Here is a 27,298-nt window from a genome sequence, read left to right on the forward strand (position 1 = left end):
GATTGGAGAGTGGAGTGGAGTGGAATGGAATAGGAATAGAATAGAATAGAATAGAATAGAATAGAATAGAATAGAATAGAATAGAATAGAATAGAATAGAATGCAGATTGGAGAGTGGAGTGGAATGGAATAGGAATAGAATAGAATAGAATAGAATAGAATAGAATAGAATAGAATAGAATAGAATAGAATAGAATAGAATAGAATCAATAGCAATAGCACTTATATACTGCTTTACAATCCTTTCTAAGCAGTTTACAGAGTCAGCATTTTGCTCCTAACAATTTTGGGTCCTCATTTTACCCACCTCGGAAGGATGGAAGGCTGAGTCAACCTTGACCCTGATGAGATTTGAATTCCCAAATTGCAGGCAGCCGGCAGGCAGCAGAAGTAGCCTGCAGTACTGCACTCAAACCATTCTGCCACAATGGCTCATAACTTTATTGTCATTTTGAATGTACAGTAATTGGCATATATTAAAATGAAATCCCATTACATACCAGTTTCAAAGGGTCTCCACCTCTAATATACACTGCATGAACATGACAAAATAAATCAATAAAAAGATCAATAAAAAGATCAATAAATAAATGCATGTATGCATAAATACATACATACATACATACATACATACATACATACATACAGGTGAAACTCAAAAAATTAGAATATCGTGCAAAAGTTCATTTATTTCAGTAATGCAACTTAAAAGGTGAAACTAATATATGAGATAGACTCATTACATGCAAAGCGAGATAGTTCAAGCCTTGATTTGTCATAATTTTGATGATTATGGCTTACAGCTCATGAAAACCCCAAATTCACAATCTCAGAAAATTAGAATATTGTGAAAAGGTTCAATATTCTAGGCTCAAAGTGTCCCATTCTAATCAGCTAATTAAGCCATAACACCTGCAAAAGGTTCCTGAGTCTTTAAATGGTCTCTCAGTCTGGTTCAGTAGGAATCACAATTATGGGAAAGACTGCTGACCTGACAGTTGTGCAGAAAACCATCATTGACACCCTCCATAAAGAGGGAAAACCTCAAAAGTTAATTGCAAAAGAAGTTGGATGTTCCCAAAGTGCTGTATCAAAGCACATTAATAGAAAGTTATATGGAAGGGAAAAGTGTGGAAGAAAAAGGTGCACAAGCAGCAGGGATGACCGCAGCCTAGAGAGGATTGTCAGGAAAAGGCCATTCAAAAGTGTTGGGGACTTTCACAAGGAGTGGACTGAGGCTGGAATCAGTGCATCAAGAGCCACCACACACAGACGGATCCTGGACATGGGCTTCAAATGTCGTATTCCTCTTGTCAAGCCACTCCTGAACAACAAACAACGTCAGAAGCGTTTTACCTGGGCTAAAGAAAAAAAGAACTGGTCTGTTGCTCAGTAGTCCAAAGTCCTCTTTTCTGATGAGAGCAACTTTTGCATCTCATTTGGAAACCAAGGACCCAGAGTCTGGAGGAAGAATGGAGAGGCACACACTGCAAGATGCTTGAAGTCCAGTGTGAAGTTTCCACAGTCTGTGTTGATTTGGGGCCATTTCATCTGCTGGTGATGGTCCACTGTGCTTCATTAAGTCCAGGGTCAATGCAGCTGCCTACCAGGAGATTTTGGAAGACTTCATGCTTCCTTCCGCAAACGAGCTTTATGGGGATGCTGACTTCATTTTCCAGCAGGATTTGGCACCTGCCCACACTGCCAAAAGTACCAAAACCTGGTTCAATGACCATGGGATTATTGTGCTTGATTGGCCAGCAAACTTGCCTGACCTGAACCCCATAGAGAATCTATGGGGCATTGCCAAGAGAAAGATGAGAGACATGAGACTGAACAATGCAGAAGAGCTGAAGGCCGCTATTGAAGCATCCTGGTCTTCCATAACACCTCAGCAGTGTCCCAGGCTGATAGCATCCATGCCACGCCGCATTGAGGCAGTAATTGATGCAAAAGGGGCCCAAACCAAGTACTGAGTACATATGCATGCTTATACTTTTCAGAGGTCCGATAGTGTTCTGTGTACAATCTTTGTTTTATTGATTTAATGTAATATTCTAATTTTCTGAGATTGTGAATTTGGGGTTTTCATGAGCTGTAAGCCATAATCATCAAAATTATGACAAATCAAGGCTTGAACTATCTCGCTTTGCATGTAATGAGTCTATCTCATATATTAGTTTCACCTTTTAAGTTGCATTACTGAAATAAATGAACTTTTGCACGATATTCTAATTTTTCGAGTTTCACCTGTACATACATACATAATTATGCACATATCCACATACCACATATATTATATGACATGGAGAAAAAACACAGTCTAGTTCGGATGTATATGTGTATCTTGCAAGAGAAACGAATCTTGCGAGTTTGCCCGACGGATGGCATAGGGAACAAAGCTGTTACAGAATCTGGTAATCCTGCTAGAAATACTTCGAAACCTCCTGCCAGAGGGGAGCAACAGAAACAGACTGTGAAGTGGGTGTGTGGGGTCTCTAACAATGCTTTGAGCTCTAAGCACAGAGCACTTATAAGACAACATTTTTCATCATCTCAGTCCAGGTGATGCTTCTCTTTGGGATCAGACACTGAGTGACATCAGCTAATCCAATTTCCTACACTTCAGTTCCATTGCAAAATTGATCTGGATTACGTCAAACTACGTTCATGGACTTTAAATCTCAAAGGAACTATTGGAATTTTCATTTCTCAGCTCACCTTTGCTGCCTTTCTCCCCCTTTGGACCTTTTTGGTTTGCTTCTCCTCTACTTTGTCTCACTGTGCCTCCGAAGGCACAAAAGTAGTCAGCAGAGTCTTTCAATTGGATGGATGGGTTCTGCATGTTGAAAGTCCCATTTTTTCTGTTTTCATCGGCATTGTGAGTAGCTTGGAAGCCTTCAGCTGTTTTCAAATATGAATTCAACAGGTGTTTTGGAGGCTGACCAGGAGACTGAGTGTACCAGAATGGGTAATGTACGCCACTAAACTCTGCTTCGTAAGAACAATTGAGATAAACGGGTTGTCCTTCAGTAACTGTCACAATGCCAGTTGTTTGCTTTACCGACTGTCCTGTGCTTCCTCCTGGGCAGAAAATAATAGGGAAGTCATGAGGTTAGTTGTGGAGGTAGATAAGTAGATCCTTCCTCTTTTTAGAAGCAACCTTGGTGCTGCTTCGACCTACTTTCTTGCTCCTTTCAAGCATCAATTCTAGTTATGAGGGCTATCCTGTATAAATTCCTTACAAGTTTTATATTCTTTCCATCATGCCCCTCACAAAACACACACACACACACACACACACACACACACATGAGAGAGAGAGCGAGAGGGACAAAGAGAAAGACAGAGAGAGACGGAGACAGAGATTTCATTTCAACTGAATACTTCAACTCTTGTAATTTCCTGCAGATAATTTACTGCCAATTTGTAGCAAAACTTCCAGGGAATCAGCTTGATTTGAAGGAATCTAAAGAATTGAAAACATGCCCAGCCAAAACCTATACTTTTTTATTATTAGGAATAAATACATACTTAGAAGTGAGACGACAATTGTGATGAAGAAGAAGAAAAGCCACATTTTTTCAGATTGAGAATTTGGGTAGCTGGTGTAGACTCCTTCAGAGGTTGTGCTGCAACAGAGACTTAGAAGCTACATATTCTTTCCTTTCGCAAAGGAATTGTCTTCTGACATGTAAATTTGGTGGTAAAAGGAAGACAAACCACAGGAAATGGTTCAGAGAACTGGAGAAGATCATGTGTGTCTCCTGGTAAGACTCAAGTTATCTCAAGGTCGCCACCATGTGTTTTAAAGTATGTCTAGCAAAACATATAACAGATTAACAGAGTTGGAAGGGATCTTGTAGGTCATGGGTCCCCAAACGTGGCAGCTTTAAGACTTGTGGACTTCAACTCCCAGAATTCTCCAGCCAGCAATGAAGAAGAAGCTGGAGAATTGCTGGAGAATTCTGGGAGTTGAATTCCACAAGTCTTAAAGCTGCCAAGTTTGAAGACCTCTTTTGTAGGTCATCTACTCCAATCCCCCCCCCACCTAAGCAGAAGACCCTACACCATTTCTGACAAATGGCAGTCCAATCTTTTCTTGAAAGTCTCCAGTGATGAAGCTCCCACAACTTTTGAAGGCAACATCTGTTCCATGGGTTGATTGTTCTCACTGTCAGAAAGTTCCTCCTTATTTCCAGGTTGAATCTCTCCTTGATCAGTTTCCATTCATTATTCCTTGTCTGTCCCTCAGGTGCTTTGGAGAACAGCTTGACCACCTCCTCTCTGTGGCAGTCTCTCAAATAATGGAAGACTGCTATCATGTCATCCCTGGTTCTTCTCTTCACTAGACTAGCCATGCCCAGTTCCTGTAACCATTCTCCATATGTTTTAGCCTCCAGTCCCCTAATCATCTTTGTTGCTCTTCTCTGCACTTTTTCTAGAGTCTTAACATCCTTTTTATAGTGTGGTGACCAAAACTGGATGCAGTACTCTAGATGTGGTCTTACTAAGGCTTTATAGAGTGGTATTAGTACCTCACTTGATCTTGATTGTATCCCCCGTTAATGAAATTTAGGATTGTATTGACTTTTTTAGCTGCCGCTGCACATTGCTGGCTCATATTTAGTTGGTTGTCCACTAAGACTCTAAGATCCCTCTCACAGTCACTGCTATTAAGCCTGGTTTCACTGAGTTTATATGGATACTGTTGGTTTTTCTTACCTAAGTGAAGGACTTTACTTTTCTCTACATTGAATTTCATTTTGTTAGATAGGGCCCAGTGTTCAAGTCTGTCAAGAAGACATCTGTCTTCTAGGCTGTTAGCTATTCCTGCCATCTTAGTATCATCTGCAAATTTGGTAAGTTCTCCTATTCCCTCATCTAAGTCGTTTATGAAGATATTGAAGAGTACTGGGCCTAAGACAGAACCTTGTGGTACCCCACTGCTTACTTCTCTCCGTGTAGACTTGGACCCATTAAGGACTACCTAAGTAATTGATTAATTACTTAATTACTTACTTACTTATTTACTTAATTAATTAATTGTTTGAAGGAAGGATCCAGCATTGAAAGTGATTTTTGAAAGAACAATCTATTATCGGTCAAGTGAATGGAGAGGGAACCTGTAGAATAAATAGGAGAGAAGGACAGAGAGACAGAGATAAAGAGAGATGTTCTTCATGTATGAAATGTGAGTTGGAATCATTTTAGAGTCTGAAAGGGATAAAAATGGAAAGATGAATCCCAGTGTTGAATGAACAACTCACAATGCTAGAATCTAAATGACAGGAAAGACTTCTTTGCATGACTATGGAGATAAGTGGTCCCAAATGGTTAGATAACCATTATCAGATATTTTCCCAGGTGGTCCTTCTTCATTTCTGAGTGACCAGAAATATCCGATTTTCCTAACTCTCACTTCCATTGCAAGCTTCAATTAACCTTGGTTTAATTAGTCTGCTCCTGGTGGCGCAGCAGACTAAAGCACTGTTATTAACATCAGCTGCCTGCAATTACTGCAAGTTCAAATCTCACCAGGCTCAAGGTTGACTCAGCCTTCCATCCTTTCTAAGGTGGGTAAAATGAGGACCCGGATTGTGGGGGCAATAAGCTGACTTTGTATAAATATACAAAAGTATGAAGGCTATTGCTTAGCACATTGTAAGCCACCCTGAGTCTCTGGAGAAGGGTGGCATATAAATCAAACAAACAAAAAAAAAACCCTTCACCTCAGAGGAACTATTTGAATTTTCATTTCTGAGCTCACTTTCGCTCAGTGGTGAAATGTAAAATTTGTTACTACCGGTTCTGTGGGCATGGCTTGGTGGAGGGGGGGTTAATATGACTAAGTGGGCATGGCCAACTTTTTAAAAAAAAACTTTTAAAACCATTTTTTCTACAACCTCTAAAAAATGCTTTTAAAGCCTCTGATGATCCCAGCTGACTTGCCTGATCGGCAGAGGCTTACTTTTTTTTTTTTTAAAGCCTCTGATGATCTTTTTTTTTTTTAAGCCTCTGACGATCCCAGCTGACTTGCATGATGAGCAGAGGCTTTTTTTCCTTTTAAAAACATTTTTTCTATAACCTCTTCGGCCAAAGAGGTTGTAGAAAAAATGCTTTTAAAAGCCTCTGATGATCCCAGCTGAGCCGCACGATCATCGGAGGCTTTTTTTTTTTAACTTTGAAAAGAATTTTTTCGGCCAAAGAAGTTGTAGAAAAAATGCTTTTAAAAATTAAAAAAAAAAGCTTCTGATGATTGCGCAGCTCAGCAATGGGGGGGGGGCAGGGATTTTTGCTACTGGTTCTCCAAACCACCTGCCTCCATCGCTACCGGATTGGGCGATCCGGTCCGAACCGAGAGCATTTCACCCCTGCCTTCGCTGCTTTTCTTCCCCTTTGTGCCTTTTTTTGTTGGCTTCTCATCTACTTTGTCTCACTGTGTCTTTGAAGGCACAAAAGTAGACAGCAGAGTCTTTCAATTGGATGGTTGGTTTATGCATGTTGAAAGTTCCCTTTTTCCCATTTTCATAGGTCTTGTGAGTAGCTTCAAATCTTTCAGCTGTTTTCCAACGTGAATCCAAAAGGTATTTTGGAGGCTGACCAGCAGACTGAATGTACCAGTATAGGATATATGAGCTACTACTAAATTCTTCTTCATAAGAACAATGGAGATAAACGGGTTGTTCTTCAGTAACAGTCACAATGGCAGTTGCTTGCTTCACTGACTGTCCTGTGCTTCCTCCTGGATAGAAAATAATAGACAATTTATGAGATGAGTTGGAGAGGTGGACAAATAAATCCTACTCCCTCTTTTCAGATGCAACCTTAGTGCTGTTTGGATCTACTTACTTGCTGTTTTCAAACATCAGTTCTAATTACGAGGGCTATCCTGTGTAAATTCATTTCCAGTTTTATATTCTTTCTATTATGCTCATCACCAAACACACACACACACACACACACAGAGAGAGAGAGAGAGAGAGAGAGGGAGGGAGGGAGAGAGGGAGGGAGGATGATTTTGTTTCAATTGAATACTTCAATTCTGTAATTTCCAGGGTATAATTTACTGTCAATTTGTAGGAAAACGTGCAGGGAATTGACTTGATTTGAAGGAATCTAAAGAATTGAAGACACGCCCAGTCCAAATCTATAGTCTACCATTGTCAGGAAGTAAATACATACTTAGAAGTGAGATGATGATGATGATGAAGAAGAAGAAGAATAGCCACATTTTTTTTCAGATTAAGAATTTGGGTATTAAACCCTCCCAAAATAATCTTTGGAGAACTTCAAAGCTGGTGTAGACACCTTCAGAGATTTTGCTGCCAACTTCGCTGCAACAGAGACTTAGAAGCTACATATTCTTTCCTTTTGCAAAGGAATTGTCTTCTAACATATAGATTTGGTGGTAGAAGGAAGACAAACCACAGGAAATGGTTCAGAGAGGATATCTGCTTCAGAAGGTCATGTGTGTCCCCTGGTGAGACTCAAGTTATCTCATGGTTGCCACCATGTGTTTTAAAGGAGGTGTTGGAAAACAATTTGGTTGAAGGAAGGATCCCAACTTTGAAGGTGATTTTTGAAAGAAAATTGTATTATTGGCAAGGTGAATGGAGAAGAAGCTAAATAGGAAAGAGAGAACATTTCATAGGATAGGAAAATTATTATTTAGTGTCCTTGAAAGACTCTGCAGAGATAATCATACACAAAAGATGAGTAATTGTGGAGCAAAGATTAATATTTGATCCTAACCAGGGGTAAAATCCAGCAGGTTCTGACAGGTTCTGGAGAACAGGTAGCGGAAATTTTGAGCAGTTCGGAGAACTGGCAACGGAAATTTTGAGTAGTTCTGAGAACCGGCAAATACCACCTCTGGCTGGTCCCAGAATGGGGTGGGAATGGAGATTTTGCAATATCCTTCCCTCAGGAGTGGGGAGTGAATGGTGATTTTGCAGTATCCTTCCCCTGGAGTGGGGTGGAAATGGAGATTTTGCACTATCCTTCCCCTGCCATGCCCACAGAAGCCAAGCCACACCCACCAAGCCACACCGCACCCATCAAGCCATGCCCACAGAACCGGTAGTAAAAAAAAATTGGATTTCCTCACTGATCTTAACTATATAATGCCACAGTGATTCAACATAGTATCTTCCTAGCATCATGTCTGTATTCACATGGGAAATTAAGAGACGAATTCCTCACGAGATGTTATCCCAAGATTCTATTCAAAAATCACTCCATAACTATTCAGGTCTATGGTGTAATGTGCAGAAAAGGCTTTAAAATACTAGGTAAAGCATTTTTTTTTTAAATCAGAGTGGATAAAATGTTCCTTTGAAATCTACCAAAATTTGATTTTTCCTGTTTGTGGATCTAGAATCTCCACTGAGAAGTTGTAAGAAGACATTTATTTTGAAATATAATTAATAGATGCCTCTGTTGCTGCTTTTCTTGTCTCAGCTTGAAATGGAGAACAATCTCTCACCGTTGATGAGCTTGACTTCTTATTCCTAAGAATACTTGGGTATGTATATGTGAACGTATTTTATTTGGGTTCTTTCTGTGGTTTAGGATAAAACCAAGATTATCCAGAGGGAGGGGAATTTCCCAAATATTCATTTACAAACTGTTGATGCCTACAAACCACAACTAATGTTGATGCCTACAAACCATGAATTTTATTCAGTCTCCTTGTCTTTGTCTTCTTCTTTATTATCAGTCTCTTTTTCTTGCTCCTCATTAGTTGTTTCTTTTTCATCTTGAGACTGATTATGAAAATTTAAATGATTATTTGGGTAGCAATAATAAAAAGGAGAACTTTAAAAATTACATTGGGCTTAACAATGGAAGAAATAGAAAAAGGGGAAAGAAACAAAAGAAAAAAGAAAAGAGGGTGGAATAGAAAGAATATAAAAAACTTAAATAATTACACTGGGATTATCAGCGAGAAAATAAGAAAAAGGGGAAAGGGATGGAAGATAATGGGAAAGATACAGCAAAATAAAACAGTTTATGATTTTAAAAAACAAAATTATTACATTGGGACTAACAGTGGAAAGATAAGAAAAAGGGAAAAGAAAGTTCAGGATTTGAAAATACAAAAAAGAAGAAGGAAAGAAAAAGAAAAAAAAATAAAACATAAAGATGGGAAGGGAGAAAGAAAAGCAAGAGGAATATGGGGAAATGACTACTAGGGTATTGGATTATGGATTAATTAGATATATTTAACTGGTCCTTATAAAAATGTTATAAAAATGTTGAAGTGTATTATTTGGAACAGTTGATAAAGAAAAAAACTATTTGAGATTGGAACAAGAGAATTTAACAAAATAGTTGGCAATTGTATTATGTTAATTTGAATTTAAAATTAGAGGTATTGAAGTAAGATTGATATTTAATTGAATTTTTTTCTTTATTGAATATGTTTAACTGTTGAAATGTATTATTTGGAATAGTTGATAAAAGAATTATTGGTGAGTAGAATAAGAGAATTTAAGGAAATAATTGGGGATTGTATTATGTTCTGTGAATTTAAATTTAGGGGTTTAAATTTTAAGGAGGGAAAAGAAAAAAGGAATTATACTAGGATGAGATGTTAAGATGAAGGGTAATATTGATTTTTTTAAAATTTAGAGAAAATAAAAGATATGAAAAAAATTAAATATATAAAATTATGTTAAAGATGAACAAAAATCTGTACAAATTCAAAACCGGGCCAATATTCTGTTCAGAAAAGATGCATTGTATGTTTGTCTGTGTGTTTTAAAAAATAAACAAACTTTGCAAAAAACAAACAAACCATGAATCTTATTGTTGATTTGATGGGATGTTCTTCATTGTTGTTCTTCAACATCGCAACACATTTCTTATTTGTTGAACGTTGTAATCTTACATTCATAATGGCTTATCCATTCACCCTTCTTTATTTTCTTTCTCTCAGCAACACATCTGCGTCACATATCCAGACGAGTTTCCACCTACCAATGTTCTCTTAATGTTCTCAACATCTTCCATCACACTCAATATTTTGTCAATATTTTCCACCTACAGAAGATGCAAAAGCTAGAAGGATAGATAATACTTTAAGTGAAACACCTGAGATTCCAGTAAAGTAAGTCTTGGCAATGGTACAGCTGCCCTTGTCATGCTAAATATCCTAGTATATTTTGTGTCCTGCAAACACAGTAGCAATTCATGAAAATGATGTTTAGAAATGTAGCTAAAGACTGACTCAGTGAAGACTCCACATTTTCCCTTTTTGTAGGAGAACATGAATTTGACCAACTGTACAAGAGCGGTAGAGTTTATCCTGGTCGGATTGCCAAAGGTAGGACAAATGGATAGTGTGATGCATGCAGGCATCTTTCTGCTCTACCTCCTGTGTCTGATGGGCAACGGGCTCATCATTGTGATGGTAATTTTGGACCGCCATCTCCAGAAGCCCATGTATTTCTTCCTTAGCAACCTTTCTTGCATTGACATTGGACACACCACGTCCTTTATTCCTAAACTGCTGGTCAATTATGTCTCGGCAAAGAATTCCATCTGTTTCTACTGCTGCATAACACAGCTGTACTTCTACTTCCTCTTTGGGGTCACGGAATTTTTTATCATGACTTTGATATCCTTGGACAGGTACCTAGCCATCTGCTATCCCTTGAGGTATGGTACGATCATGACTTCTGGGGTCTGTCTTAAACTAGCCATAGGTGCCTGGTTGGGAGGTTTTTTCTCCATCCTTTATCAGATAGTGATGATAGCAGACCTACCCTACTGTACAACTAACATCATCAACCATTTCTACTGCGATGTGGGACCCGTGCTGAAGATTGCAGGAGGAGATATTCAAGTCATCGAAGTACTCGGTTTCCTGGTTACGGTGATTGTGATTATGTCCTCTCTGCTTTTCACCCTCATTTCTTACCTCTTCATCATTTCCACCATTCTCCGAATGCCTTCAACCATCAGGCAGCAGAGGGCTTTCTCTACCTGCGCGTCCCATCTGGTTGTGGTCTGCATTTTGTACGGGTCCGTCTTTTTTGTCTATTTAAGACCTACTGTCAAGAACTCTTCCTTCAGTAGGTTGAAGTCTGTCTCTATACTGTACACCATGGTCGCCCCAGTGTTAAATCCTTTCATTTACACCATTAGGAACAATGAAGTCAAGGAGGCGGTGAGGAAAGTTTTAGAAAGAAAGACTCCAGGTCTCTCAAATCTCATGGCATAGCCTTTCTTGACAAGTGTTGGAAAATTACTCTGATGTCCTGTCAGAAGCATCCAGCTTCGGAGCTTCAGAATCCATCTCCAAGGCTATTGTGCAGATTGTCTTAATAAGTCTACCTTAACAAAGATGGAGAAAAACAGTGGGTTAATTGATAGGTTACAAATAGCTATGGGCACGGGTGAGAATCAGCCAGTTCGGGCGAACCAGTAGCTCCGATGATCAGCTGAGAGCAAACTGATTCACTACGACGATCAGCTGAGAGTGAACCGGTTCACTCCAATGATCAGCTAAGAGCAAACCGGTTCACTCTGACGATCAGCCGAGAGCAAACCGATTCACTCCGACAATCAGCTGGGCCCGCCCGCCCGCCCGCCCCTGTTCTATACCGGCCTATATTTCCTTTGTTTGAAGCCCAGCTGATAGGCATGGCAGAGTGGATTGCCATGTCTCAGCTGTTTTACTCACCAGGGCTGCAGTAGAAGGTAAGTTTTAGAGCTTTTTTCAAAATGCACTGCGTGTGAACTGGTTGTTACACCAGTTGAATCCCACCACTGGCTATGGGGATATATGGGGGTCATTGAGGTCATGGTTGTCCCAAAGATGCTTTTTCAAGGGGCAACTGGACTTTCTTTGCTTTTCCTTGAAGACGTTCTTCAGCTTTTGAGTTGAGCATCAAAACGTCTTCAAGGAAAAACAAACAAAGGAAGTCCAGTTGCCTCTTGAAAAAGTACCATCGGTAGATTACCAGTTTTCTTTTCTTAATGGAAAACTGTGTGATTATCATAGGATAAAGGGGTTGGTGGGAAGCTCCTGTGATCTATTTATTATTTAGCGTATGACGAGAACACAACAAAAGAGAGGTAAACATGTACACACAATCCATGTAATTGTATAGAAAACTTCTAAGGGTGTATGCCAGTGGCCTCATAACTGGATGTCCCGTTCAGCTATCTAGGAGATCACCTGGTGTTCCTTCAGGCACTTCTTCTAAGGAACCAGAGAACACACATTGTGGGCAATCTTGCACAATATCAATCAGAATAGAGCTGAAAGGGGCCTTGGAGATCTTCTAGTCCAGCCCCTTGTTCAAGCAGGAGACCCTATATTATTTCAGACAAGTGGCTGTCCAGTCTCTTCTTAAAAACCTCCAGTGATGAAGCACCCACAACTTCTGGAGGCAACTTCTGTTCCACTGGTTAATTGTCCTCACTGTTAAGGAAGTTTCTCCTTAATTCCAGGTTGCTTCTCTCCTTCCTTATTGTCCTGCCCTCTGGTTGCTTTATGTTTGTTTTCATTTGTGATCTATTACTATAAGGCATAAAGCTAACAATGTTGTTGCATGGCCATCAGCCACCGACTTAGAATCACAGCTTTTGAATCTACTTCGTTTCTGATTAAACAGATATCTCTGTGTAGATGTAGCTGCAATATTCATTTAGTATCTGGATTACTTAACATGGCGAAGAACGGAGTCATGGCCATTTTGATGAAGGAATGACAGCCTATTCTTTGCAAATTATATTTTATTGAATGATGTTCACGGGACTCAGAGAAAAAAGCCTGGGTATAAAAGAGTAGGACTTCTTTCTTATTGCCAATGTTTGATAGATGAACCTAATTAGAGCGAGTTGGTGCAGTGGTTAGAGTACTGCAGAGTGCAGAGTGCGGCCGCGCGGGTGGTAATGGGAGCGACATGGCGCTCCCATGTAACACCTCTCCTGCGTGAGCTGCACTGGCTCCCGGTGGTCTTCCGGGTGCACTTCAAGGTTTTGGTTACCACCTTTAAAGCGCTCCATGGCTTAGGACCTGGTTATTTACGGGACCGCCTACTACCACCAATAGCCTCCCACCGGCCAGTACGCTCTCATAGAGAGGGACTCCTCCGGGTGCCGTCAGCCAAACAGTGTCGACTGGCGGCCCCTAGGAGGAGAGCCTTCTCTGTGGGGGCACCTACCATCTGGAATGAGCTCCCCCCGGAGATACGGAGGATCCCGGATCTGCGCTCCTTCCGCCGTGCTGTGAAGACCTTTTTATTCCATCAGGCGGGCTTGGCCTAATTTCTTCCCTTTTTAAATATGTAAATTTTAATCTGTTTTTAAATTATTGGGGTGTTTTAATCTGTCTGGGCCAAAATGATTTAATTTGATTTTATCTGGTTTTTAAATTTTTTGTATTTATGTATTTTATTGTTGGCTGTTTACCGCCCTGAGTCCTTCGGGAGTAGGGCGGTATACAAATCAAATAAACCTAAACCTAAACCTAAACTGCAAGCTACTTCAGCTGACTGCTAGCTGCAGTTCGGCAGTTCAAATCTCACTAGGGTCAAGGTTGACTCAGCCTTCCATCCTTCCAAGGTGGGTAAAATGAGGAGCCAGATTGTTGGGGGCAATAGGCTGACTTTGTGAACCGCTTAGAGAGGGCTGTAAAAGCACTACAAAGCGGTATATAAGTCTAAGACCGATTTCTATTGCCAATTAGCACTGCTCATTAAGTATTGATCAGGACTTCAGCATCAAGAGATTATCACCAGGTATGAAAAGAATCCTTATGATCTGTTCCAGTGGTTCTCAACCTATGGTCCACAGACCCCTGAGGATTGTGATGTCATTGTGGGGAGGGCGGGGTCCATGAAGGCTTGAAGAAATGTTATGATTTAAATCTTGAGTTAAGTCTTGGTGGTCTGTGGACACAAAAAGTATTTAAAAGGGGTTCGCAGTGAGGAAAAGGTTGAGAACCACTGGTCTATTTAATTGTCTCCATTGGTCATGGTAGAAGAGCACCTTCATCTTCTGTTATAATGGAAGGTTCCAGAAAGAAAAGGACCTTTTCGGCAGGGGTGAAATCTACTTACCTTCCTTAGCGGTTCGGAAGTGCATGCACTGACCCTCAGCGCATGCGCAAACCCTTCTGCGCAAGTGCAGAGGGTAAAAAATGGGTTACTTCCTGGTTTTAACAATGATGTTTAACGACAACCAGATGGGTGGGCGGAGCCTCGACCCGCTATCGCTACTGGTTCTCCAAACCACTGTCCATCATCACTACCGATTCGGATGAACCGGTCTGAACCGGGAGTGTTTCACCCCTGCTTTTGAGGTAAAACTGGGTGATCTAATGTAGATAACACCATAGATTCATCCATGTCTGTAAGAGCAATTCACCGAAATTGGAGGTACATGACTTTATATCCTTATTGCAAAGCTACTGTCTGCATCCTTTTTTTTGCCATCGCATGTTCACAAACACTTAGATCTGATGGCTGCCTTGTTCTTCTTCTCACCTTTATATTTCAGTTACCTTCCTCAACCTGGTGTCCTCCCAATAAGTTAGATAATTCTCTTTTCATATGACTAAATCCTTCTTCCTTGAAAATCAGATCTGCATAAATTGATGTGATTTATTCCCCCCATTTTGGTTTATTTTTCCCTCCTTTGGTATACATTTCAAATCCTGTTTTCTGGATTATACAGATTAGGAATTAAAGCTTTCCCCAATTGTAATATCAGTCTAACCTATCATTTCTGTAAAGAAATTCTCTAAAATAATGTATTTTTGGAACATATTTCCTCCAGAGATTAGAATGGACCCCACACGCCCCGGAAGGCGCTGAAGATCTGATTCTGCCAGCGGGCCTGGGGAACTCAGAGTGGGATGATAGCCCCTTAAATGGCTCGTGTGATCTCCTGTCACCGGGGTGGGGGGTGGGAGGTGGGGGTTGATTTTTTTATATTGTACTATACTAATTTATTTGATTCTTTTTGTTAGTTCTTTATTGTTCTTTATTGTATTGTCTGGACTATTGTAATGCTCTCTACATGGGGCTCCCCTTGAGGTGCACTCAGAGGCTCCAACTGGCGCAGAGTGCGGCCACGCGGGTGGTTATGAGAGCGATGTGGAGTTCCCATGTAACAACTCTCCTGCGCGAGCTGCACTGGCTCCCAGTGGTCTTCCGAGTGCGCTTCAAGGTTCTGGTTATCACCTTTAAAGCGCTCCATGGCTTAGGACCTGGTTATCTATGGGATCGCCTGCTACCACCAATAGCCTCCCACCGGCCAGTACGCTCCCATAGAGAAGGGCTCTTCAGATGCCGTCGGCCAAACAATGTCGACTGGCGGCCCCTAGTGGGAGAGCCTTCTCTGTGGGGGCACCTACGATCTGGAACGAGCTCCCCCCGGAGATATGGAGGATCCCGGATCTGCACACCTTTCATCGCGTGCTTAAGACCTTTTTATTTCATCAAGCTGGCCTGGCCTAAATCTTCTCCCCTTTTTAAATGTAAATTTTAATTTGTTTTTAAATTATGGGGTATTTTAAATTTGTTCAGCCAAATTATTTAATTCGTTTTTAATTTATTTTAAATTTTTGTATTTATGTGTTTTATCTTGTGGCTGTTCACCGCCTTGAGTCCTTTGGGAGAAGGGCGGTATAGAAATTTAATAAAATAAAATAATAAAATAAAAAATAAAATAAAATAAAATAAATAAAATAAAATAAAATAAAATAAAATAAAATAAAATAAAATAAAATAAAATAAATAATAATAAAATAAAATAAAATAAAATAAAATAATAAATTGTTTTAAATGTGGTTTTATATTCTGTAAGCCGCGAATATGGGCGAATAGGCGGCAATGTAAATTCAATCAATCAATCAATCAATAAATATTTATTAAATGAATAAAATAAAATAAATAAATAAATAAATATTTATATACTGTGTTCATATCATAGATACACATTTTTATAAAGCGTCCGTAATTTTGATCTGACCTATCAATTCACAGATAAAACATTATGTAAGTAAAAACTTAGGTGGAAGATAAATTTGATTTTTCCCCCCCACATCAGTGATGAAGATCGAGGGTCGGTGATGATCCCAGACCTGTTGAGATATTTAGGTTTATCATAATGAATTGACATTGTATCGTGATGTCTTTTCTATAAAGTTGGTTTTCTGAGCCTTTTCTTTGGTCTGCAATACCTGGAGGTTCTGTAGGGTGAAACGGTGTGGTCCAACGGTGGGTTCAGCTCTGGGTTTCCAATATTCTTACCATCGTTTTGCCGCAGGCTCGATTTGTGAGTGCACCTTCTGTGCATCCACTTTGCTTGCTCATGTGCCCACCGCGCCTGCGCCTTCCCTTGAAAACATTCCTAAATAGGACGGCATAGAACCAGGGCTGGTGGCCGGGCCCTCCCACAATCTCCACTACAGGTTCTCCCAAATTGGTACGAACCGGCTGAATACCACCTCTAAATGGATTGATATCTTGGTCCTGGAATGGAGAGTCACAGATTTAAGTTCCTCTTAGTCCACAAATCTCTAATTCCATGGAAAACTGAAAGGAGGGAATGGGAACATGGGAAGAAAATCATTCTTGGACATCATCTCCAATTGCTTCCTCCCCTTTTTCTGATTGAGCCTTTAACAGATTTAACAGAAAGAGACCTTGTAGGTCAGCTAGTCCAACCCCCCCCCCCAGGCAGGAGACCCTACTTCATTTCTAACAAATGGCAGTCCAATCTCTTCTTGAAAGCCTCCAGTGAAGAAGCTCCCACAACTTCCAAAGGCAACTTCTATTCCTTTGGTTGATTGTTCTCACTGTCACAAAAATTATCCTTATTTCTAGGTTGAATCTCTCCTTGATCAGTGTTGCAATATTTTCAGGATCAGACTCAATAAATTTAGTAAGAGTTAAAGGTTTAAATATATCTCCTTTTATTTACATTAGGCATTCTATGTTCACTGAATATTCATAGATAGAAGCAGGGAAAAGGGTGCAAACAGCTCCTTATATATACAATGGGTGGAGCTAGGAATGGGAGTGGTGAATTATGAATACATTAAGAAGTGAAGAATAAATTAACCCCTGATACCCCGTTCATATACTATTTACACATTAGAGAATAAGGCATTTACATCTGACAAATCCCCCTCTAAATGCCGATTCGTTATGCAACACCAATTACATTCAGATTCAGGACAGTACAAAACATACAACTTAGAAGTTAAGTATTTATGCTGCTTAGCAGGTAAAGGTTTTGTCAATATGTCAGCTAATTGTTCTGAAGTTTCACAATGCACTGCTTTAATAAATCCATCCTGAGATAATTGTCTTACATGTTTAAATTTTATATCTATGTGTCTGGATCTTTGTCCAATGGCGTCAGATCTAGATATTTCAATAGCTGCTTTATTGTCTTCATGCATAACAAAAGGCAAAACAGGTTTTTTCCAAACATCTGAAATCAAATCATTAAACCATACAAGATTATTTGCAGCTTTAGATAAACAAACATATTCTGCTTCTGTCGTTGAAGTGGCCACTAATTCTTGTTTACCAGTGTACCAGTAAACTGGACAGTCATTTAAGAGGAATATATAACCAGATGTACTTTTTCTACAAGAGGTGTCTCCAGCCCAGTCCGCATCTGCGTAACATGTAAGCTTTGGTTCTTTATTATCGTTAGGTTCCAACATTAAACAAAAGTCAAGTGTACTTTTCAGATATCTTAATATTCTTTTGACAGCTTCCCAGTGGTACATTGTTGGCTTACTGACATGTCTAGATAATAAATTGAGGGGTAAAGCGATATCTGGTCTTGTCCAATTTGATATATAAAGAAGTGAACCTATGACTGATCTATAAAATGTGTTATCTTTGAATTCAGGGGATGATTCATCAGCATTTCTTAGAAAGTCAGTCTGCATAGGAGTATCACAAGGTTTGGCATCACTTAGATTGCATTTGTTTAAGAGCTCTATGATCTTATCTCTCTGAGTAAGTTTGAATCCTCTTTTAGTCTTATTAATTTGAACACCAAGATATTTGTTTACTTTGCCTAAAGATTTCAATGAGAAATGTTCATTTAGCTTAGTTACAAAAGTTTCTCTTCTCTCTTTATGTTTTCCTATGTATAAAATGTCATCCACATAGATCAATACAAATTCTAAGTAATCATCACCCTTTTTGACAAAGAAACAGTTATCAGCAGTGGTGGCATTGAAGTCCATGGTTTTAAGTACTTTTACTAAACAATCATACCATCGTTTACCAGATTGTTTTAACCCGTATAAACTCTTGTTTAACAACCAAGTTTCATTCTTGTTTGTGTATTGACTGTGAGGTGCTCTTACATATATTTCCTTGTCTAGTTTTGCGTGTAGATACGCAGTCTGTATGTCATATTGGAATACATCGAGATTGAGTGCTGATGCTACCACTAGAGCTGTTTTGACACTCTCGGTTCTTACTGTAGGAGAATACGTATCAGTATAGTCCTCCGGATATTTCTGTGCATAACCTTGTGCAACTAATCTAGCTTTGTATAGGGTATTGCCTCCCTCTAAGTTCTTAATTTTATATATCCACCTGGTACCAATAATTGTTTTATCTTTTGGTGCAATTGCAGGTGTAAATACATTTAATCCTTGTAAGCTTTCCATCTCTTTTTTCATTGCTAATTCCCATTTTTCTTTTGTTATTAGATAAGGTAGGCCTCCTTTAATTATTACAGTGCCTATATCTATTTTATTTTTCTCCAAAGTCGCTTTTCCTTTAGAAAAAACAATGTTAATATCAGAATCTCTACTTAGTTTTATGGCACTTAGTATGTTATGAGGTATTTCAGGTATTAGCAATACCCCCTCTATTTTTCCTAGACCAGGCAAGGTTACATTCCCTCTACCTAATACTTGAACCTTTTCTTGGTTAGCTACCTTTATTACAAATTTATCTTCTACAAATGAAGACAATATATCTTTGTTATTGGTGGTGTGATTAGTTGCTCCAGAATCAATAAGCCAATTATTGTTCTCTCTCTGCTGTGTGTTAGTGTTGTCTTGTTTATTTAATCCATTCAGTGAACCAGATTTTCTATCCTTTGAATTATCTCTGCCCCCTCTATTATCTTTGTAATTTGGTGGGCTTCTATATCTATGTCTATCCATGGAAGACTGTCTATAATTGTATTTGTTTCTATATTCTGACCTATGTCTTTCTTTTGAAATTTTGGGGCAATCTCTTCTATTGTGTTCCCTGGATCCACAGTTGTGACATTTAGATGTTTCATTATATTTTTCTTGGAAAGCTACTTTCCTATATGGTTTGTGTTCTATGTGATTATTAGAACGATTCCTTCTTGAATTGTCTTCTGCTATTAATTTATTGGATAGACTTTCTATGGATAAGTATCCTAGATTGATTGTGTCTAAGTGTGACATATAATTGTCCCATGATGGATCAAGTGAGTTGATAATAACACTTTTCATTGTTTGGTCTGAAATCACCTCCCCCCTTAAATGCAACTCAGCTCTTATTTTGTTTAAAGATATTAAATGCTCACTTATGGAAACCCCTGGTTTTATCCTAGATGAAAAGAAATCTTTAGACATCCTTGTGGTGGTAGCTACACTGTCACTGTGAAATAAATTAAACATGCATTGAATAATTTCTGAAACAGTCAGATTTTGCTTAATGCTGTGATACATTGCAGGAGACACACTAGATATTAATAAGAAAAATGCTCTATGGTGTAAACAGTCTATTTTTAAAGTCCAAGGTCTTTTTGGGGGACTAGTGATAAAAAACAGTAAGTTTTCCTTCATAAAGACAACCTGGAGCTGCTGATACCATTCTTGCAAATTAATGCCATCTATCCTTAGCTTTGGGAAGTCACTGGGTAAATTTCCGACATTATTAGGTCCATTACTTACAACCTGAGGTAGTCCGTGGTCTCGTAAATGCAGAAAGTTACAAAACGGCGTGGGGATGCTCGCAACGAGCCTGCACGGTCTCCTCGTCAATTCATGTCTTCCCGGACCGTCTGCGTAGTCTTGCGCATGCGCGTTGTTCATTTCTTCACTGGAGTCATCGTGAGAGGTTCTCCTCGTTGCGGCTCGCTCGTTCTGCTCCTCCTCAGACGAATCGGTCTCTGGCTCGATTTTGGGAGTCCTGACGACGGCGGCTGCTCTTCCTCTTCTTTTGAGTGCGTTGGTGCTTGCTTCGGTCTGTGGCGTGGGGCGGTATCGGCAGGGCTCTCTGGGTTCGGGCGTCGTCGCTCTCGTAGTCAGGATGGGAGCGGGCAGGTCTTGAGGCATTGGCTTGCTCGCTCGTTTCTTTGTTAGCTTTTTAGTAATTTTTAGTTTTGGCCCAAATGCAGCAAAAAGCGTTTTCATCGCTGATTTTATTTGTTTGTTTGTTGAATCATCTTCACTTTCTGATTCTGATTCTTCTGAGGTGTTTGAATCTTCTTTTTCGTTTTCGTTGTCTGATAATGTTTTTCGCGCCAGAAATTTTGAATTGATTTTTCTGATTGGCTCTGCTTCGCTCACCCTGGAGGTCTGTTGAAACCAAGATGGCTGCCATTCAAAATTTCGCGCGGGATCACCGTTTTTCTTCTTCACAATAATTTTTTCTGTAGTCATATCACTCACTATTTTTGGGTCTTTTGTTTTTTCATTAGTGATGTGCTTCTCTCTCGCTGCTCCGCTGTTCTTCAGCATATCTTGGAGGTTCGCGATGAGGCTTTCATCATTCTTCTGGCTCTTTAATAGTTTTAATATCTCTGACCTGAGTTCGTTATTCTCTATTTCGATTTCCTCCTGGTCATCATTTTCATCTATTATTTCTTCGTCTTCAGTGGTGTATTCTTCGGATTCTCTCGAAATCGCGTTTGTGGATTCGTTGATTATTTCTTGTTCTGTTTCCATTTCTTTGCTGTATGCCCTGGTGTTGGGCCTATCTTTCTTAGACATTTTTAAGTTTTTATTGAGTCAATTAACCATCCTCTGCTACCAGCTTGTTGCAATATTTTCAGGATCAGACTCAATAAATTTAGTAAGAGTTAAAGGTTTAAATATATCTCCTTTTATTTACATTAGGCATTCTATGTTCACTGAATATTCATAGATAGAAGCAGGGAAAAGGGTGCAAACAGCTCCTTATATATACAATGGGTGGAGCTAGGAATGGGAGTGGTGAATTATGAATACATTAAGAAGTGAAGAATAAATTAACCCCTGATACCCCGTTCATATACTATTTACACATTAGAGAATAAGGCATTTACATCTGACAATCAGTTTCCATCTATTATTCCTTGTCTGGCCTTCGGGTGCCTTGGAAAATAGCTTGACCCCTTTCTCTCTGTGGCAGCCCCTCAGATATTGGGAACACTGCTATCATGTCTCCCCTGGTCCTTCTCTTCACTAGACTAGCCATGCCCAATTCCTGTAACCGTTCTTCATATGTTTTAGTCTCCAGTCCCCTCATCATCCTGGTTGCTCTCCTCTGCACTCTTTTTAGAGTCTCAACATCTTTTTTTATTGTGTGGTGACCAAAACTGGATGCAGTATTCCAGGTGTGGTCTTACTAAAGATTTATAGAGTGGTATTAGTACCTCACTTGATTTTGATTGTATCCCTCTGTTAATGAAATTTAGGATTATTTTGGCTTTTTTGGCTGCTGTCGCACACTGCTGGCTCATATTTAGCTGGTTGTCCAGTAAGACTCCAAGATCCCTCTCATAGTCACTGCTATTAAGCCTGGTTTTACCCAGCCTCAAAGAATTTCTAGGAATCTTGGAATTTGGTCCACAAAAACAACAGATCTCATTCATGCTGATTCAAAATCATTTCTTCTGAGCAGAGTCTCATGGGAACTAAGAAATATCTATAGAGATGGCATCTGAAGAAAATTAAGTGCTGAAACAGTCAAGTTTTTACACGTTCTCTTTTTGCAGTTGGAGAGGAATGGGAATTAGACAAACTTATAAAAGAGTTACACATTTTGTGCTTGTTGGATTGCTTCCAAGGGATCTCCAGAGAACCTCTTATCTTGGGATGGCACTTGAGGTTTAATCCAAATGATGTCAGCCTTGAATATATTTTAGATACAGTGCATGGATACTCATGAGAAATTAAAGGCAAATATCCTTAGGGACTGGATCTTGAGTTTCTATAGAGAACAAGAAAATAAACTTTCTATGATGCAAAAGTGCTGCATTTTCTTCGGGTGTTCAAGGAAAATATTTTTCAAGAGATCTACGGCCTTTGCCCAACATGCAATGCAGTATTTTATATGGTTCTTCAAAACATTGACTTGTTGAATGGATAGAGGAAATGGAGTGAATGGCATTGGAGAAGAGGAGGTAATGACAGAAGAACAAGCCAAGGTAAAGTTGTAGAGACATTTGGGCCCACCTTTTATAGAATGAAAACCTGAGAATTTCACTGCAAAGGTTACTATGATTTCCTAACATATACATACTTCCACCTCCCATATAGAAAGAAAAATATAGAACATAGAAGGAAGGTGTCAGGGTAATGATTTAACAGCTGACCAGCTGCTACAATGGTGAAATGATAGGAATGAGTCAGCAAGGTTTTTGGGATGATATTATTTTAAGAGCCTCTAATAAAAAGAGGCCCTGTTGGGGTGTATCTCTCTCTTTGTGTGTGCTTCCGTGCTGTAATTGCTTATTGCTGTTTGTTTGAGGTCTGACTAAAGTATGTGTATGTATATATTCTTTGTAGATAAAACCACTATTTAAAATACATATCTCTGTTTACTGCATTTGCTCCTGGGTTGTCTGACATAGTCACACTGTGCGCAGTCTGACAGAAGGGAGGTCTTCTAATCCAACCCCCTGCTCGAGCAGGAGACCCTATACCATTTCAGACAAATGGTTGTCCAATCTGTTTTTGAAAGCCTCTCGTGATGGAGCACCCACAACTTCTGAAGGCAAGCTATCCCATAGACTTTTATATCTCAATAGACCTTCATATACTCATATCTCCAGAATAGACTAGACTAGACTAGACTAGACTAGACTAGACTAGACTAGACTAGAATAGAATAGAATAGAATAGAATAGAATAGAATAGAATAGAATAGAATAGAATAGAATAGAATAGAATAGAATTCTTTATTGTTCAAGTGTAATTGGACACACAAGGAATTTGTCTTGGAGCATACGCTCTTGGAGTACATAAAAGAAAAGATTCATCAAGAATCATAAGGTACAACACTTAATGATAGTCATAGGGAAACAGTCAATATAAATCTTAAGGATTTCAGCAAAAGGTTACAATCATACAGTCATAAGTGGGAGGAGATGGGTGATAGGAACGATGAGAAGATAAATAATAATGCAGACTTAGTAACTAGTTTGAAAGCGTTGAGGGAAATATTTGTTTAGCAGAGTGATGGAGTTCGAGAAAAACACTTCTTGTGTCTAGTTGTTTTGGTGTGCAGTGATAAATCATCTAAATCATCTTATATTCCTAGGGATACAGGCAAACGATCTACGAAGTGAAAAAAATGTTGCAGGATATTAAGTTTTAATTTGCACCAGAATACTTCATAACTAGACTACCACTTCCAAAAATGTTTTAAGAATCCACAAACAGCCACTGGTTTTTCCAAAAGTGGCAAATTTCAGACATCAGACTAAATCTAATCATGGTTTTTTAGTTGTGGCCTTCAAGTATTGTGGGATTCCAGGGATGGGGTTTTAGAAATCATAACTGATTTTCAAATGTTTATATTCAAATGCTTCATTTAATTATGATAGGTCAATATGACATTTACTATACATGACTTTGATGAGCATGATTTAAAATCCAGTCTTGTGTTCCCTGTTCACAATAGTAGTGTATGAAAAATATTCTTAGGAATAGAGAAATACATTTTGACACAACAATAAATACATACATCTCGATTCAAGCAAGATTTCAATTTTTTCTCTTTTTGTAGCAGAAGAGGAATATGAATTTGACCAACTGTACAAGAGCGACTGAATTTATTCTTGTCGGATTGCCCAGTGTTTGGGGAATGGAAAATATGATATTTGCTTGTGTCTTTCTGCTCTACCTCCTGTGTCTGATGGGCAACGGGCTCATCATTGTGATGGTAATTTTGGACCACCATCTCCAGAAGCCCATGTATTTCTTCCTTAGCAACCTTTCTTGCATTGACATTGGACACACCACATCCTTTATCCCTAAATTGCTGGTCAACCATCTCTCTGCAAACAATTCCATCTGTTTCTACTGCTGTATAACCCAGCTGTTCTTTTACTTCTTCTTTGGCGTCACAGAATTTTTCATCATTTCGCTGATATCCTTGGACAGATACTTAGCCATCTGCCATCCTTTGAGATACTCCACAATCATGACTTCTGAAGTTTGCTTGAAACTAGCAATGGCAGCCTGGTTCGGAGGTCTTTTCTCCATTCTTTATCAGGAGGTATTGACCGCAAACCTACCCTACTGCATCTCCAATGTTATCAATCATTTCTATTGTGATGAGGGACCTTTGTTGAAGATTTCTGGAGGAGACACGCATGTGATTGAAGCCCTGGGCTTCCTACTGACGGTGGTTGTGATTATGTCCTCCCTGCTTTTCACCCTCGTTTCTTATTTCTTCATCATTTGCACCATTCTCCGAATGCCTTCAACTACCAGGCAGCAGAGGGCCTTTTCTACCTGTGCTTCCCACCTGGTTGTAGTCTGCATTTTGTACGGGTCAGTCTTTTTCGTCTATTTGAGACCTAATGTCAAGGACTCTTCTTTTAGTATGACGAAGTCTGTCTCCATACTGTACACTATGGTTGCCCCGGCGCTAAATCCTTTCATTTACACCATTCGGAACAACGAAGTCAAGGATGCGGTAAGGAAACTTTTGGAAAGAAAGATCCCAGGTGCCCCACATCTCATCGCTTAAGCTTTTGTTGAGAAGTGATGCAAAATGACTTTGTTGTCCTATGGAAAGCAACAAGGTTTGGCACTTCAGAATCATCTTCAAAGCTATTGCGCAGGTATCCTGTAACAAACCTACCTTAATAAAGATGGAGAAAGCACTGTGTAACCTTGCAGATTGTATTTATTTTATTTAGTTAGTTTGTCAAACAAGTACGAGATGACAGGTATAAGTATAAACATGGGCCTAAACATAGGAAATGAATACAAATAAATGGGGAAAGTAGGACAGGGATGGTAGGCACGCTGGTGCGCTTATTCACGCCTCCTTACAGACCTCTTAGGAATGGGGTGAGGTCCACGATAGACAGTTTAAGGTTGAAGCTATGAGGGTTTGAGGATGTAACAACGGAGTCAGGTAGAGCATTCCGGGCATTGACCACTCTATTGCTGAAGTCGCATTCTGCAATTGAGTTTGGAGTGGTTTACCTTGAGTTTCTATCTGTTGTTTGCCCGTGTATTATTGCGATTGAAGCTGAAGTAGTCATTGACAGGTAGGACATTGTAGCAGACAATTTTGTGTACTATGCTTAGGTCAGACTGTAGTTCAAGGTTTTGCCAATGGATGTCTTTTCTTATCTTAACATGCAATTTTGTGATGATCCCACGGCAAAAGGATTGCTGGGAATCTCCTGTGGTCTAGTACTGCCTTGGCAACTTTAAGACTTGTGGAGCTCAACTTCCAGAATTTCTCAGTCAGCATGAAGTTGATGGGACTTGAAGTCCACCGTTCTTAAAGTTGCCAAGGTTGGAGGCCCCTTGATGTAAAGCTTGTAACTTATTGCATGGTCATTAGTCACCTACCTGGAATCCTAGCTTTTAAATGTAGTTCGTTTTTGATGATAGGAATAACTCCTTCTTATTCCACTGCATGGACTATAATATTCATTGAGCATCTATATTACTTTGGGGAAGAGTGGCACCATGGCTGTTTTGAAGAAGAAAAGACAGCTCATTCTTTTCAAATTATATATTTTTAATTTATTTTTTAAATTTTATTTATACATTTTTCTTTAAAATAAATGAATGGTTTATAAGCAGTGTAAGGTCTGAGTCAATTTACAAATATATAGCAATAACAGTAATAGCATTCTTTACTGGTCCAGAATGCGGCCGCGCGGGTGGTTATGGGCGCAACTCGTTGTGCCCGCGTGACACCCCTCCTGCACGAGCTGCACTGGCTCCCAGTGGTCTTCCGGGTGCGATTCAAAGTGTTGGTTACCACCTTTAAAGCGCTCCATGGCATAGGACCCGGGTACCTTCGAGACCGTCTTCTGCCACCAATAGCCTCCCACCGACCAGTCCGCTCCCACAGAGAGGGTCTCCTCAGGGTGCCATCAGCCAAGTTATGTCGGCTGGTGACACCCAGGGGGAGGGCCTTCTCTGTGGGAGCCCCAGCCCTGTGGAATGAACTGCCCCCGGAAATACGTAAGATCTCCGACCTCCGGGTGTTTCGTTGCGCATTGAAGACCCTGTTGTTCCGCCAGGCCGGATTATCAACATAATAATTTTAAATTGGGGTATTTTAAATTTTTGGGGTTTTAAATCGGCCAAATCTATTTAATTATTTTAATTTTTAATCATTGTTGTGTCTTGTGTTTTTAAATTGGCTGTACACCGCCCTGAGTCCTTCGGGAGAAGGGTGGTATAGAAATAAAATTTTATTATTATTATTATTACTTATATATAATAATATTCTTTTCAATTTCTAATTTCTACCTTTATTGTCTAACCATTGGTAAAGAAGTCCCAAGTTAAAAAGTATTCTGTGTCTTCTTTGTCCTTTATCTTTAATGTTAGCCTATCCATTTCCGCACTGTCTAATATTTTTCTAACTATATTTTCCTCTGCAGGGGTCTCCTCATTTTTCCAATTTTGGCTGCTGTCAAGACATGTAATACCATGTATCCCCAAAAATAAGACCGTGTCTTATATTAATTTTGAACCCTGAAATAAGCGCTTGGCCTTATTGCCATGCGCTCAAAAGCCCGATTGGCCTTATTATTAAGGGATGACTTATTTTGGGGAAAACAGGGTATTAAATATATTACACTCCCTTTATCGTAATTTTCTGGCAATATACCTAATAAAAAATATTCCTGGTTTTAAGTCTAGATGTTGTTTTATCGTTTTCTTTTCTGTATCATTTTATCATCATCACTCTGCTAAACAAATAATTCCCTCAACACTGTCAAACTATTTACTAAGGCTGCATTACTATTACTATTAATCTTCTCATCGTTCCTATCACCCATCTCCTCCCACTTATGACTGCATGACTGTAACTTTGTTGCTTGTATCCTTACGATTTATATT

The 27,298-nt window shown here is 39.4% G+C and overlaps 2 protein-coding genes across 2 annotated transcripts; both read left to right on the top strand.

The window, feature by feature from the left end:
• Nucleotides 1-10,273: 10,273 nt before the first annotated feature.
• On the top strand, nt 10,274-11,230 carry LOC139324369 (olfactory receptor 6X1-like). The gene has a single exon (XM_070954081.1). The coding sequence runs from the start codon at nt 10,274-10,276 to the stop codon at nt 11,228-11,230; it is 957 nt and encodes a 318-aa protein (XP_070810182.1).
• Nucleotides 11,231-23,990: 12,760 nt separating this feature from the next.
• Nucleotides 23,991-24,947, top strand: LOC139324370 (olfactory receptor 6X1-like). The gene has a single exon (XM_070954083.1). It carries the CDS (start codon nt 23,991-23,993, stop codon nt 24,945-24,947), a length of 957 nt encoding a protein of 318 aa, XP_070810184.1.
• The last annotated feature ends 2,351 nt before the right edge of the window (nt 24,948-27,298 follow it).

This window comes from Pituophis catenifer, unplaced genomic scaffold (genome assembly GCF_029215685.1).
Source record: "Pituophis catenifer annectens isolate HBS135680 unplaced genomic scaffold, rPitCat1.0.hap2 SCAF_15, whole genome shotgun sequence".
NCBI classification, from domain to species: domain Eukaryota; kingdom Metazoa; phylum Chordata; class Lepidosauria; order Squamata; family Colubridae; genus Pituophis; species Pituophis catenifer.

Bases quoted from the DNA above. Each gene is read 5' to 3' on its own strand.
- LOC139324369 (XM_070954081.1), top strand. From the start codon at position 10,274: ATGAATTTGACCAACTGTACAAGAGCGGTAGAGTTTATCCTGGTCGGA.
- LOC139324370 (XM_070954083.1), top strand. From the start codon at position 23,991: ATGAATTTGACCAACTGTACAAGAGCGACTGAATTTATTCTTGTCGGA.